Below are 14,671 nucleotides of genomic sequence, written 5' to 3' on the forward strand. Positions count from 1 at the left end.
GGGAGCTCTGGTGGGTGCATGCCTTGCAGGACACCCTGGACTCATACTAAAGGATTTAGCTTCCCACAGGAACCAGCAAAGACCAGCACTGATCACCAGGTAAAGATCTGTTGTGTAAAGGCTGAAAAGTGCTCTACAGCAGAGTCTGAAGCTTGTGTTTCTTGCTGCAAAGGCGTGTGTCAGTTGTGAGGCAGCTGCCTGCCTGCGTGGTTCTTCTGATGCCGAGAGTGCTCACTGAGCTGGGCCCGAGAAGAACTTTAGCACAAGGAACAGGGAAGGTGTGACTCTGCACACTGGACTCCCAGTGAGGATCAAGACCTGGGCATCTCGAGTGGAGATTTAATCCACAATGCCATGAGCTCTGGGGAACAGAGGGTGGCTGGTCCAGACAGCCGGCCTCACACTCAGCTCAGCGGGCTTCAGGCTCTGTGCTGGCCTAAGGTGACAGTGGGGCTGTTCAGCCTGGAGAAGTGACTCAGTCAGGGGTGTTCTTATCCCTCTCTTCAACTACCTGGAAGGAGGGTGGAGCCAGGTGGGGATCGGGCTTTTCTCCCAGGTAACAGGTGACAGGACTTACTAAAGCTGCACGAGGGGAAGCTGAGACTGGACGCTGGGAACAATTTCTTCACAGGAAGATGATTAGACATTGGATGGACTGACCGGGGAGGTAGTGGAGTCCCCATCCCTGGAGGTGTTTAAGGACTGGACGTAGCTCTCAGCGCCACGGTCTGGGTGACAAGGTGGAGATGGGTCACCAGGGCGGACCGTGTGATCTTAGAGGTCCTTTCTACCGGCCCGGCTGTGTGATTCCCGCCGGGGGCTGCTGCGGGCGCTGCCGGAGCCGGCGGGCGCGGGGCGCCGCGGGGGCGGCGCGGGGCGGAGGGCGCTGCGCAGCCGGTGCAGTGCGGCGGGCGGGCCCCGGCGGCTCCGCGGCCATTCCACACCGCGGCACCGGCCTCGCACGGCGGCACCGCGGGAGCCGCCGCAGCCCCGCCATGGCCAAGGAGGGAGCGCAGCGAGCCGAGGAGACGGAGCAGATGATCGACAAGGAGGGCGGCAGGGAGGCGGCCGAGGGCGGCGCGGGCGGCAGCCTGCGCGCCGGGGACGCCAAGGAGATGCGAGCCGTGGTGCTGTCCGCCTTCGGGGGGCTCAACAAGCTCCGCGTGTCCAAGAAAGCCATGCCGGAGCCGCAGGAGGGCGAGCTGAAGATCCGCGTCAAAGCCTGGTCTAGTATCGCCCCTCGCCCTCTCATTCCCCCGGGGGCCGGGCGGGTGCGGGACCCGCGGGGCCGGGCGGGGTGCGGGTCCCGCGGTGGCCGCGCTGGCGGCCGTGCCCTGCGGCCGGGCATCCCTGCGCTCCGAGCGCGCCCTACGAGCCCCGCTGCCCCGGCTCTGGAGCCGACTTCCCTCACCTGTGGCTTCCCCGCGGGGGAGCCCCGCTCCCGGCCGCCGCCGCCCCGTCCCTTCCCCGGCGGCGCCGGGACCCCCGGCTCAGCGCTGAGCCCCGGGCTCCCCGGTCCAGGGCGGGCAGCTGGGTTCGTGTGCGCTCGGCAGCGGATGCGAAGGGAAGGAAATTGTCAGTGGTATTTCACGCTACCAGCTAGGAGAAGGCGGGGGGGGGGGGGAAAGCCTGGCCAAGTGCGTTCGGGGTTTGGGTTTCTGTGAGAAATGTGGATGCCAGATTGTGCGGGTTGCTCAGCACCTGTCTCTTTCCCTTCTGACACACTGGCTGTTGTTTTTCTCCTGGGAATCACTCACTTAAGTCAGCATCCTTTTTCATCGGAGCTGCTTGCGGCAGCGTGGCCGGGAGAATTTCCCAGTGTTAGTCCCTGTGTCCAGGTGACAAGTGGTTACGGTCTGGCAGCATCCTGAAACGAGCTTTCCTAGATGGCTTTTTTCCTTTTTTTTTTCTTTTTTTTTTTTTTTTTCTTTCCTTTTTTTTTTTTTTTTTTGCTTGTTTTCACAGACAAGCAGAGTAGACTGATCTTCCTAGATTGCTGGTTCTTAGTGCACATGTTCCTTCATGAAAATAGGACTAATTTTTTTGAGTGACAGAAGCCACATTAGGATCTTACTACACAACTTAATGTTTACCAAAGACTGAATTAATTTTGCCTAGGCAAGGTTTATCTTCTGTTGTCCTTTCCTGCTATATGAAAACATGGTGCTTCTGGAAAATAAATTCCAAGGTGAAGGCCAAGTTGTTTACTTTAGAAGGAACTTATGTTAAAAATGTTACTGGTATGGGGGAGTGAGCTTGTTTTGAATCATGTATCAGTGAATCTTCTTCAGATTTGGAATATCCTGGTAGGTTAATGTAGCTGAGTGTCTTGACCTGTTCAGATGCTGTACTTTCTATCCTGTTTTTAATGGGGCTCATAAAGTTTGTGACCATTGTGAGTATTCCCCCTACCAAGGTGTTGCCTATGAAAAATAGTGATATCCATTAATCTGCATGAGACCTAGTAAATAATGAGCTGGGATTTTTTGCATTCACATTTGGTATTGGGGTTTTTTTTTTTTTCTCTCTTCTAACCACAATGGGAAATGCAAGAAATTCTGTGCTAAGTGAATAGAACTAATGGTTCTTGTTTCCTGAGTGTTTTTTTTCCCAGGTATTGGGTTAACAAAAGTTAACATGCAAAACTAAAAACGTTATTAGCACATGGTTATATTCCTCTAAATGTGTCAGGGGGTTACAGCTCTTTCCAGTACCTCTATGAATTCCACTTTCATGAAACCAGTAGCTGTGTATGTATCACAAATAGCAGGCTACCTGCACAAGAACACTTGGCTGTAAAATAGAATTGTGCAGCCACAGCTGCAGCTGCTCTCCAGGGCTGCAGTGTCTGTAGGGCTGTGTGAGTTGCAAGCGTGCTGTTTGACATCAGCAGACCTGCCCAGCTGCTCCACAGGTAACTGCCAGGTTGCACAATGCCCCCTGTGTTTTGGGAGCTTCCCTTGGTGCTGGAGGAGCCTGCAGGCTGGAGAGCATCTGCTTGTCATTGCTGACTGGAAATGGCCACAGGGCTGAAATGTCCCCAGGTCACCAAAGTGTGCTTCCAGGCAAGGCAAAATCAATTTGCTGATCCTCTTGACCCAAGCCTGTAAATGCAGAGGATTGATTGGGATGATGATGGACTTGGGAGACCGAGGGAGAGAGGGGTTGGCTTTGCCCAGGGCAGTGTGCACAGGTTGATGTGGGCAGTGCTGAGCACACACAAGATGGGTTGTTCCAGTCATCAATACTCCTTACAAAACACGTATTCTGTTGAATCAGTTTTGTAGTTGATCACCACTAGAGATGATTATTATTATTGTTTTTTACTCAACAAATCATTGGAGAAAAATAAGCTTTATTTTGAGAAGGATACGCACATGCTTGATAAATAGTATACACCAGTGCACCAGCAGAAGCACAAGTTCTGTGTGGTCTCTGAATTCCCTGTGGATAAAACCAATTGAATCACGTGTTTGGACCCCTTAAGTTGTATGTGTACACTTCGTAGTATGGTGCTAGAAATGGAGGAGATGGAAGATATGCTGCTATTAGCACTAAGCCAGATGAATAATTCTTTTGAAGTTCTGGAATATCAGTGATCCAATTGAAAATGTGTCAGCTGAGATGAGTCATGTGTTAGGCTCATTCAGTGACTAAGAAATGGAACAGCCATCGATGTCCAAGCTGAGTCACAGCTTCTGCATATTTCCTGAAATAATTGTTGATTGATCATGATGAAGCAGTTGAAACTCCTGTGTTTGTTTGTACTGTAGTTTGCAGGCATCAGAACGTTGGGATCCAGAGTGTTTAAAAGATGACACAAGTAGCTGGAATGAACAGAAGCCATATTTTAAATGGGTTGTGTGAATAAGCAATGGTGTCCTGTGATTACCTCCCTCTATTGTTCTTTTTTCTCTTATAATTATTTCTTCCTTGTGTGCATGTGCATTATGAGGAATGAGGCAGAAGTGACCCTTCTGACACTGTGACGGTGAGATAAAGGCTCTTAAAAAAAACTGTAGCAGATAAAAGTAATCCTGAGTGTAACAGAGTAGTAGAAGAGAATCAGAGCTGCTCCTAAAGGCAGTCTGTTCATATGGTCTTGGTTTCTGCATAAGAAGCATGAGACCTATGAGACCTGATAATTTTAAACCTTTCCTTGATGTATAGACATGGTTGGTTTTGTTGGGTTGGTGGGTTTTTTTTGTTTTGTTTTGTTTTGTTTTTAATTTTAAGATTGGGCAGTTGGCTGGCTGTGGTTAAGAGGAAGGATTTTAAGAATGCAGAACTCAATGGTCCTCTTGTTTGTTCTGTAGCTTTTCATTAATTTCAGTAATTAATTTTAGTGGATTTTTACAGTGAAATAAGAAAGACAGATCAAAAGCAGCACCTCTCTAAGCCGTGTCATGGAGTGTTCTGCATGATTTGGGATTTTGAAATGGAAGGTATTGGGCGTCCTCAAGTGTGTGGGATGGAACAAGGAGAAACAAATTGACTGTTGCTTTCCACACTTAAGAAAAGGGAAATAAAAATGCAGCACAACTAAACCACAAGTATAGAGAATAATATTCAAGGTCCTCAAAAGGACCTGGTGTGAAGGTAGAGCATTGCAGACTGAGAAAGTCAGATTCAGATTCAAGGGTTATTCCATATTTGATAAAGTCTGTCTCCAGTAATGCACAGTTAATCCAGTCTGTGCAGGTCACAGAGACATCCCTGCCCTGTCACAGGGAGGTTCTTGCAGAACCCCTATGTCAATGGATTGATCTTGATAATTCATATCCCTCCCCTATTTTCATTTGCATCCAGCTCTTGATTTAGGATTAAAAACATGCTGTGTACTGTTTGTCACTGGATTGCTCTGCATTTACACTTCTTCCTCTGCACATGCCCTTACTTAAAGTTCAGGAGCCACTTTCTCTGGCTGCACACCAGAGCAGGCTATCCTGGTTTGCAGTGGTACAAGAAATAAATTGTGCTTAACTCTAAACCTACCACTCTTCATGAGACATATTTTCTTGTGATGTTCTGTGCAGTCAAACTTCTCCTGAGTGTGCTGTTGATGGAATCCCAATGAAAGAGCTGGGTGTCTTGGGTGTAGTTACAAAACTTGCCATCCATCTTTAGGCCCTCTTGGTTATTCTAAGGAAAGAAAAAAAAAAAAAAAAAAAAAGCTGAGTTGACCAATACACCATAATCATGCTTTCAGATCCACTGATCTTCAAATTTCTCAGGTAAAATAAAACTTCTGTCCTTCCTTCAACATGGAGAAGAACGGGAATAAAGACGTGCATGAGAGAAGCAGGGATGCCACAACATGTAAGAATAAAGGAGATGAAAGTGAATGAAGAAGAAACTCTCTATAAAGGGACTAGAAATTATTAGAAAGCCTGGTCAACACTCCATGGTTCAACTAGTAATTAAAACAATAAGAACATATGACTTGATTATTGTTTATCTCATGTAGTTTTTTCTTCCCTTGTCACACCACTTCTAGTGTGAGGTCTTGTAAGTTCATTGCAATAGAGATGAACTCCCAATATAATTTTGCTGCCCTTTGCTCCCCTTTGGGGAAAAAAACAGATAAAAAGAAATGGAACTGGGACAGAACTGAACTGCCAGTATTATGTCATTAGATGCAGAACTGAACATGTGCCTTTTCAAAAACTGTCTGACAATTTACTCCATGAGAAGGAATCTGTTTGTGATCATTGTCGTGAGCAAAGAGCAATGGGCTTTGCATATCCACCTATCTCGTTCTTGCCTACTTGTTATGACACCACAGGGTGTGTTCCTGCCCAGCTTCCCTCATCACAGTCCTGCCCCCAGCTGCCTTTTCTTGCAGGAATGTAGGGAAAAGTTAACTTTCTGTAAAACGCTTGCAGTGTGGAAAGATGCTTTTAAAAGACCATCACTGAAATTAATGTACACAGGCAGTGGTTGCCACCAATAGTGCTGTGGGGTTTCTGGGTTTGTGGCTTGTTTTGGAATTGTCTGTTTGTTTGTTGCTCTTCTCCAAACAATGGCTGTCTTGCAGGCATTTTGCTATTTGGGATTTCTCTTTCATATCAGCATCACAGTGGTGATGTAGGAGGTGGTCTTACCCACTGGATAAAGAGTGATCTTTCCAAAATAATTTCAAATTTGCCAGCTTAACTCTGTGAAAACCTCTCTTAACCTTCCATATGGTTGATAATATAAGCTTTGTGTATGACTGTGGTGAAAGTTGGGGGTTCAGGTTGCTCCTAAACCCTCCACCACAAGTGTGAATGCTTACATCTGGTGGGATTTCCTTCCCCCTCCCCAGTGACCTACATCCCATGAATGCCATGCTGTTGTGCTAGGGCTGGGTGTCTGCTCTGCCTGATGATTTGTTAGGTCAGTTCAGTCTGTCTGTGTCTTGATTAGTATCTGACTAAGGCTGCATCTAATAAATCCTTGTGCCCATCAGTAATGTGATGGATCCAGGCAGTTGCTGCTCTCACATGTGTGAGTAGGGCTGGCTGTGTGCTTGGCTAACCATAAAAGCAGGGCTGTGTTTTGGAACAATGGATTAATGCTGAAGTGTATTTCAGCTAGTTAGGAGTTTTAAAGTTTTAACTATGGCATTATATGCACATAGTAGATAAGTGGTGTCTTTTTTTTTTTTTTTTTTTGGTGGCTGCCTAGAAAGCCACAAAATTTTCCTTAATAAAATTGAATGCAAAAGACAATGCAAAAGGGCTTTAGGATTTTTGCAAAGCTGAGACTGCAGGGAAAGACCTGTATTTTTTTCTGAGCATCAAACCTGAGGACTTCAAAGACCTTAATAACTTTTGAAAAAATGTACAATCATGATCCAGGAAGGAACAGTTTGAAAACAAAAGCCTATCTGGTACTTAGTAAGTTCATGCCCGCGTTTAGAATCCTGCCTGAGACAAACACAAGATGCATTCCTGGGGTCACATCAAAGGTTAGGGCAGTTAGATCATGTAGCTCCTAGCCCAAAATAAATATAATGTGTGAGGCTTGGGGTTTTCTTCTGAAATTGACCTGGCTTTATTTGCCAGCTGGTAGTGCATTGGTAGCAATCCCAGTGTTTCACTGTGTGACTGCTGAGCAGTCTGGGGCTGCTGGCAGCTGTGCTGCCCTGGCACGTGCACCCTCTGCCCAAGGCTCAGCATCCCAAGAGTGGGAGTGTCTGCTGGCTCCCAAGGACCCTGCAGAGCCCTGCAGCTTTTAATACTGCCCTGGAGTTTTCTGGCTGTGCCATCACTCGGGTCGAGTTTTCCTCCTCTACTTTGATCTGTGGTAATAGTCTTGATTTTATTTTTTCCTGTGTTTTACAGTGGTTTGAACTTTATTGACTTGATGGTGCGACAGGGGAACATTGACAACCCTCCTAAGACTCCTCTTGTTCCTGGGTTTGAGTGTTCTGGAATTGTAGAAGCTCTTGGAGACAGCGTGAAAGGATTTGAGGTAATACTTTTTTTTATTTTCAAAGTGAGAGTTATTAGTCTCACATAAATAATCACCAGTTTCTAATCCCTTCTGCTCTGCCAGTGACAGCAGCCTTCACCACCCTGTTGAGATTTGAAAGGTCAGTTTTTCCTTGCTGCTTCCCAAGCGTGAGAATGACCTCTTGAATTAGTTTCTGAATCCACCACTGTCATCTCCTTCAAATCCTTCCTGAAAGTCACTTGTGCCATGTGCACATCCTGATGGCTAAATAGGAACTGGGGAAGCATGAGTGACGTCCCTTAATGAAATGAAAGAAATTAAGTTAACTTGTTAAGTTTCCTTTCTTGGCCATGTTTCCTGTCATCACTGCTCTTTTACTCAAAGCCCAGGTGCTGCTGATTCTGGTTCCAGCTTTTGATCCTGAGTTAACAGAGCCCTGCTTACAGTAAGCATTGCTTCTTACAACTGTGTGCATTAATGAGGTGCAGATTAAATTAGGATTCTGATTCTGGATACAGGACTTAGTCTGATTGCTCAGGAAAAATATATATTTTACCTGACAGGTTGTGATAAATGACAGATGGTTGATGTACATAGTAAAGTTGTCATAAGTGGTTATGGACTCTCTGGTATCTCTTATGGCATATAAGCAGCATTTTGTCCTGCCTCCTATTCTGTTATTGATATTAAACACCTATTTTCACTGCAAACTTGCATTTTATTGCCTAAGTAGGTTGAAAATTTTGGAAATAAATCCTGAGTTAATACATGTCAATCCTAGCTCAGTTATTTGCAGAGTCAGTCAAAAGGTAATCAAGATTTCTGAAATCTTATTATATCTGGATCTTAAGAAGATATAAATATTTTTATCTAAAGACAAAATTTTTCTCTTCTCAAACAGCTAAAATTTGTTATTTGGATGAAGATAATGGCCAGTTTAGTTTCAGCTGTGGTTTCAGTGGTGCAATCTTCTCAGGGGATTCCTCTCAGTTCCCCTCCTGCCCCATCTCTGCCTTGAAACAAGTTGCAATCTCTCAATGTATTTTGTTACAAACAACAACTGAATGATAATTTTGCTGTTTGAAATCCTTTCCTGCTTCAGTAGTTCTGCTCTAGCATCTGTTCTTCAGAGCTGTTCTCCATATTGAAGAATATTCTCTGAAAGGAGAATATTCTCTAGAAAGCCTCTGCTCCAGATCAGCACTCTCATTTTTAAAGTCCTTGCTATTTTTGAAGGGCATCATAAGGCTCCAGCATATGGTGCTTGTTTGAACAACGCTGCACCTGAGTGAATATACTGTGTCCCTTTCTGAAGTGACACCTCTGTTCTGACACACTTGTGCACTGCTGTACTCCTGTCACTGAAACAAGCCCCAGGGTTTTATTTGTTACACACAGCCTTCATAGCCATGGTTGTGTTGGAGAGCTCTGGAAAAGGGCTCACCCTCAGAGTGACTGCTGTGCACGGGGATGAATCCATCAGCAGGAGAACATGCCGTGGGGATGATGGAAGAACTTCTCTTGGTTTCTTTGTGGAATTCTTGCACAGAGTGGGGGCACACCAGATGCTTGGTGTCTCCTCGAATTAGGTTGTTTCCTCTGTCCACAGCAATGGCAAAGACTGCACTCTGTATCTTCTGACCTCCTTTCCCTGGGCAGATCTCTTCCAGTTCAAGCCCTCCTAAAACAGGTGTGATGCCTACTTCTTCTCCCATTCACAGAAAAAGCTGCTTTCTGATGGTAACAGCTGTGTCAGGCTTGGTCTCTTTCCATTTTGGGGATGATTCTCAAGAAATGAGGTCTAACCTGAGCTCTGAATAGTGTCTGTGGTAAAATGTGGTATTTAATGTTACCAAGAGCTGTCTTGGGAATCACCAAGAGGGACTTCTCTGCATTCTTTTTGGTAATCATTTATGATTTATGGCAAGGATATAGGGCATATTAACATCTGCACTAATTAATCCTAGCAGACTTTCTATTTCAGATGCTTCTCTAAGAGCAAAAGGCAACCACGGCATGATTACCAGTGAGGCATTGTTAATTTGAATGCTTTTCAAAAGGAGGAGGCATTTCAGTGAAATTGGAATGACAGCTCTGTTTCAGCATTCTCATTCTAAAAGAGACAACCCTTCAGAACTGTCAGCAGCCCCTTAGCTTGGAGCAAACCTGCAATATCCCAAAGCAAAAGTGATGACTCAGGAGACCAAAATGTGCTTGTGCTGTAAACGTTTGCCTGAAGGCAAAAGTGTTGTGCTCTACTCCATACCTGGAGTTCCTAAAGCATTAGAGAGCACTGGTAGGATGTAAGAGAGCATCAGGCAGATAAGCAAAGTTATTTTAGAGGGACAGCTGCTGTTAGATTTAGTTAAAAGACAAAGGCCTGGAGTTTGATGCTATTCCTGCCTTATCCTGTGGCTCCATTGCAGAGCTCCTTTCATGGTCCAGGATCTTGTTTTGGTTGGTGCATTCTAGAAAGGCAAAGGGTCTAAGGCAAGGTAAAACTGCCACGGGGTTGCTGGGGGTGAGGAATCCTTGAGAGTTTGTAAGAGTTGTGCCTGTGAAGATTTTAAACATTTGCTCAGTGTGGCTGTCCCCTGCAGAGCCAGCAGCCCAATTTGTGCTTTAAGGTGAGAGTTGCTGTCCAAGTCTGTCGTGCCTTGTTGTTACTCTTGTCCACCTGAGAAGAGTCAGTATCTCTGCTTTAAAAACCTGAAGCTGCAATGAAGGCCACGTACAAACAGTTGAGCTTGGTGTGCCTGGACCTCTGAAGGGCTCCTAGGGACAGCCAACTGTATCTGATATTTACAGAAAGCCTTTTTTTCTCCACAGTGAATTGTGCTTTCACTACCATATATTTTCAGAAGAAACTGAGCAGAGGAATGTTGCATTGAAAGATAATATTTCATTGCTCCTTTAAATCTTGTCAAATTCACCTTGTAGATTTAACAGTGCCTTAAAATCCAAAGGTATATTTTTGATGTTTAAGGTGGCTTATTTGAAGTTGTAGAACTAAATTCTCCTCTGACACATGGCTGTGGAGATTACAATCACAGATATATCTTGGTAGAATCAGTTAATAAGATGATAAAAATAGAGAATGGGTACAGATGGGGTTATCTTCTGAATGAGAGCTTTTGCAACCCTTTCATGTGCTCCATCTAGCAGGGCACAAGGCCTTCCCTTGTCAATCCACAGAGAGGAAAAGTAGCTCTAAATTAGTGTGAGGACTGAGAAAACAAAGTGAAAATTATGCTAGGTATATTTTTCTTTATTCCATGTGTCTCATCAATATAATTATAACCTTTCCCCCTCATCTCTTTCTCTTTAGCAAAATTCCTGGTTATTGCTAAGAATGCTGTTTTCATTCTTTACATTTGTTATTTGGGAGCTCTGCTAGCAAAAAATGATCTGTATTAGTGATGATAGAAGACTGCTCAATCAGAGAGGAGTGGAGAAAAAAAAAAAAAGAAAAAAAAAAAAGGAAGAGGTGGCTTTAACTCCTTTTGATTATTTTTGGTGACATTAAAAACAGTAAAAGCCCAAAGCTGGAACAGCTTAATTGCTATTTTTGCAAAGATGTGGAGCACCATTTTCCTCTCAGTCAGGCAGTGACCCACAGCTCGAGCAGGAGACTTGCAGGTCTCACAGGATGCTCTCCACAGCCTCAGCTGCAGTCAGATCCTCAACGTTGTTTTCTTCCTTGTTTGTAGATTGGAGACAGAGTCATGGCTTTTGTGAACTACAATGCCTGGGCTGAAGTCGTGTGTACCCCAGTAGAATTTGTCTACAAGATCCCAGATGACATGAATTTCTCTGAGGCTGCTGCATTTCCCATGAACTTTGTAACTGCCTACATGATGCTCTTTGAGGTTGCTAACCTGAGAGAAGGCATGTCTGTGCTGGTTCACTCAGCAGGAGGTGGGGTGGTAAGTTGGAACTTCTCTTCCTTTCCTGTCACTGAGTGGCTGACAGTCTGATGCATCTTCATTCCTGACATGAGCCAGAACCTGCAGTTTGATGTGATGTTCCTCTGTGTGAGGGATTGCACTGGGAGGAACTGCATCTTTTTTCCCATCAAAATGCTGATGTGAGTGGTTGGCAGGAGCTTTTGGGGAAATAAAAACGCTATGGCTCTAAACTCTATGAAAAAAATCTCATGGAAAACCCCCTAAACTAGTTGTCAGCACATCAAGGATCAAGCATTGTCTCAAATATTGCATTCCAGAAATTACCCATGTTGTACTTCTATGTTAAAGAAGGGTGCAGTGAAAAGAATAAATAAGCTCCCTGCAAAAGGAATTTGTATGTAACCACAATCCTCTTTATAGGAAATGTGCCTCTTGGAACACTCCTGCTCATACAACGTGTGAGTGTCTGTGGTGCTTTCATTGGGAAAGATTTTCTTTTCCCCTTCTTGTAGAGGGATTGAAAGCACTGAAAAGTTCTCACGCGAGCCCTGAGGAAAAGGTACAAACTTGAAATTGTAGCCAGTGGTGGCTGCTGCACGTTGTAGTTTGGATCATTCCTGAGGAGGCATTGTGTGGCACGGGCAAAGGATGAATTTGTGGGAATTCCAGGCCACACAGTGAAATAGAGTCAGCATTTTGTGCCCCCAGTTCCTTGAAGTATCTTTTAGGAAAAATCTCTTTCTTTTGAAAGTATTAAGGTTTTGTGCAAAACATTGCAATATTGACTGGGGAGTTTGTTTACATTTGAAATTATGCAGTCCTTTTTCATAAAACAGATTTTATGAGCTGAGACCATTAGCAGATAGCAGCCTTTGAGACTGGAGTGCCTTTTCTGTGTTCTTGTTATGCCTTATTTATGCTAAAATAATGTTCTGTTTTCCGCTGAGGTCTGGTGGGCAGCCCCAAACATGCCATCCTTAATTCTGAGCCCTTAGCCCTTCTTTCAGGTTCTCATATAAATGAAGGCTGTAATCAAAGGAATAAATTCATGAGTTCCCTGCACGAGGTATTTTTAGCCAGCCATAATCCCGGTGGCACTGAAGGGTCTGTCCTGTTGGAGCACTGGTGTGAATGAATGGAATTTCTAATCGTATTACAAAGCACAGCCCGCAGTGCTGAGGCTGACTATTGTTCTGTAGGGTTCAATCCCTTCCTGTGGAATTCAGGGCTGCTAAAGCAACGTGAGGCCACACATTCAGGGGAATATTCCACAGCCCTCAAAGTCTCAGCTGTAGCTCTGAGGCCATTTGCCCACCTGGCACTGCACAGAGCCTTTGTGGGCTGAGCATACAGAATTAGCCCCAAAGCAATCCCTGCACATAGCTGTGTATCTGGAGAAGTTGAACCCCCCTCCTTTTTCAGACTCCTGTGTTGGTTTCACTTTCTGATCTCACTCACCTCTGTTATTTCCTCCTCCTTTTCCTGCAGGACTGGTAATGCTCTGTTAATGTCAGCTCTCACATCCCTTCTGCTCGTGCCCAGCCTCTGGGCTGGGCTCCTCCTGGAAGGAGCTGCTGGCTTCTTCTCTCATCCCAGCTGTTCAATGGCAGCTTTTGGCTGGTCCTCTGCTGTGGCTGCTCCAAACCTTCTCTGAGAGAAGCTAAAGGAAGGATGGGTCCTGCTTGGCTGCCAGGACAACAAGGAGAAACCAGATCCATCACTTGCTAAGCAGTTCAATAGAGCAGAGTTCCCAAGGGAAAGGCCAGACATGCAGGAAGAGCAGCCAGGCTGGCCAGGAAGGGATGGAGGGCTCTGCAGGATCCAGGGGGACTGTAAGGAAGAGGGAGCCAGGGCTGGCCAGCCTGCAAGGCAGGATGCTGATCACTGTCCCAGGGGAGAGGGCCTCACACAGCCCCTTGTTTCTTGTAAGGGAAGAGCATGGAGAGCAAGAATTGGAAAGTTTCCCATTCCTTGATAGGTTTTCCAGGTAAAATATCACTCTGAAGGTGATTGGATTTTTTTTCTTTCTGCTAAGCAGACATAAAGATTTCAGAGGGGTCTGTGTTACTCTAATAATGTGTCTGTTAATCCTGTGAAAAATCTGACAGTTTCAGATTGGGCACATCATCCTCACAAAGGTCTTTGTTAATGAACAGAAAACTGGCACTGAAGCTGCTATAGAAGGAGTTATTTTTGTGCTGTTGCTTTAATGGATAGGATGCCCTTCCCCACTTTCAGCAAATCTGTCCACTTGGTTTCTAAATGTCAGAGAAATTCCAGAACACTTTAATGAGACAATAGGCTCCCTGTGGGACTAGAAGTTTCTAATTGTTCATTTCTCATTATGCAAGATCATTATTTTAGCTGCTTCAGGCAGTTTATGAAAAAGAACTTGTTGCTTCGAAAATGTTTGTGAGGTTCTTTGTTCTGGCTACTCAGTCCTCTTTAGGAGGATCCTGCAGCTTTTTCAGTAAGTGGAGACAGGGAAAATTCTCTAGGACCTTTACTCTTGTGTATTTTCTCAGTTTATTTATGTGGCCTTCTTTTGTTGATAGATACTTCTGGTAGTGAGGTAACTATAGCAATTGTCTTCTCATCTGTGCCTGGAGTGTGATTAGCAGGTTTAATGTCTGCCAGGATGCTTGAGATAAGTCAGTTTATTTATTCCAGAAGTTCCAGGGGACATCAGAAGATTAGGGACAGAAAAAAGAAACACACCAAACAACCTGTCTTGAAAAAGGTCTCTTGTGGTGTTGTGAGGTCCCCAGGATGAGGTGAGAGATGAGAATTTGACTCCATGTTCTCAGAAGGCTGATATGATATAATACAATATTATTATATTATATTATATTATATTATATTATATTATATTATATTATATTATATTATATTATATTATATTATATCATATCATATCATATTATATTATATCATATTATATCATATCATATCATATCATATCATATTATATCATATCATATTATATCATATCATATTATATTATATCATATTATATTATCATATTATATTATTATATCATATCATATCATATCATATCATATCATATCATATTATTATCATATACTAAAACTATACTAAAGAAAGAGAGAGGATACATCAGAAGGCTAGAAAGGAATGAATAATAAAAACCCATGACTGCCCAGAGTCCCAACACAGCTGGACTGGGATTGGACATTAACTCAACACAATTCACATGGAACCAATGAAAGATGCAGCTGTTGGTGAGCAAAACCTCCAGACCACCTTCCAAAGCAGTCAGATAATTATTGTTTACATTTCTTTTCTGAGGCTTCCCAGCTTCT

The 14,671-nt window shown here is 44.3% G+C and overlaps 1 protein-coding gene across 1 annotated transcript in view; it reads left to right on the forward strand.

Annotated features, from left to right (window-relative positions):
- Positions 1–913: 913 nt before the first annotated feature.
- Positions 914–14,671, forward strand: part of VAT1L (vesicle amine transport 1 like) — a 55,872-nt gene continuing 42,114 nt past the window's right edge. Inside the window, exons 1-3 of the mRNA XM_059856988.1 lie at positions 914–1,225; positions 7,329–7,458; positions 11,151–11,366. Coding sequence (XP_059712971.1) covers positions 996–1,225; positions 7,329–7,458; positions 11,151–11,366 — 576 coding nt within the window. The 5' untranslated portion in view covers positions 914–995. The remainder of the gene's footprint in view (positions 1,226–7,328; positions 7,459–11,150; positions 11,367–14,671) is intronic.

The sequence above is a fragment of the Haemorhous mexicanus genome, chromosome 12 (genome assembly GCF_027477595.1).
Source record: "Haemorhous mexicanus isolate bHaeMex1 chromosome 12, bHaeMex1.pri, whole genome shotgun sequence".
Taxonomy (NCBI): Eukaryota; Metazoa; Chordata; class Aves; order Passeriformes; family Fringillidae; genus Haemorhous; species Haemorhous mexicanus.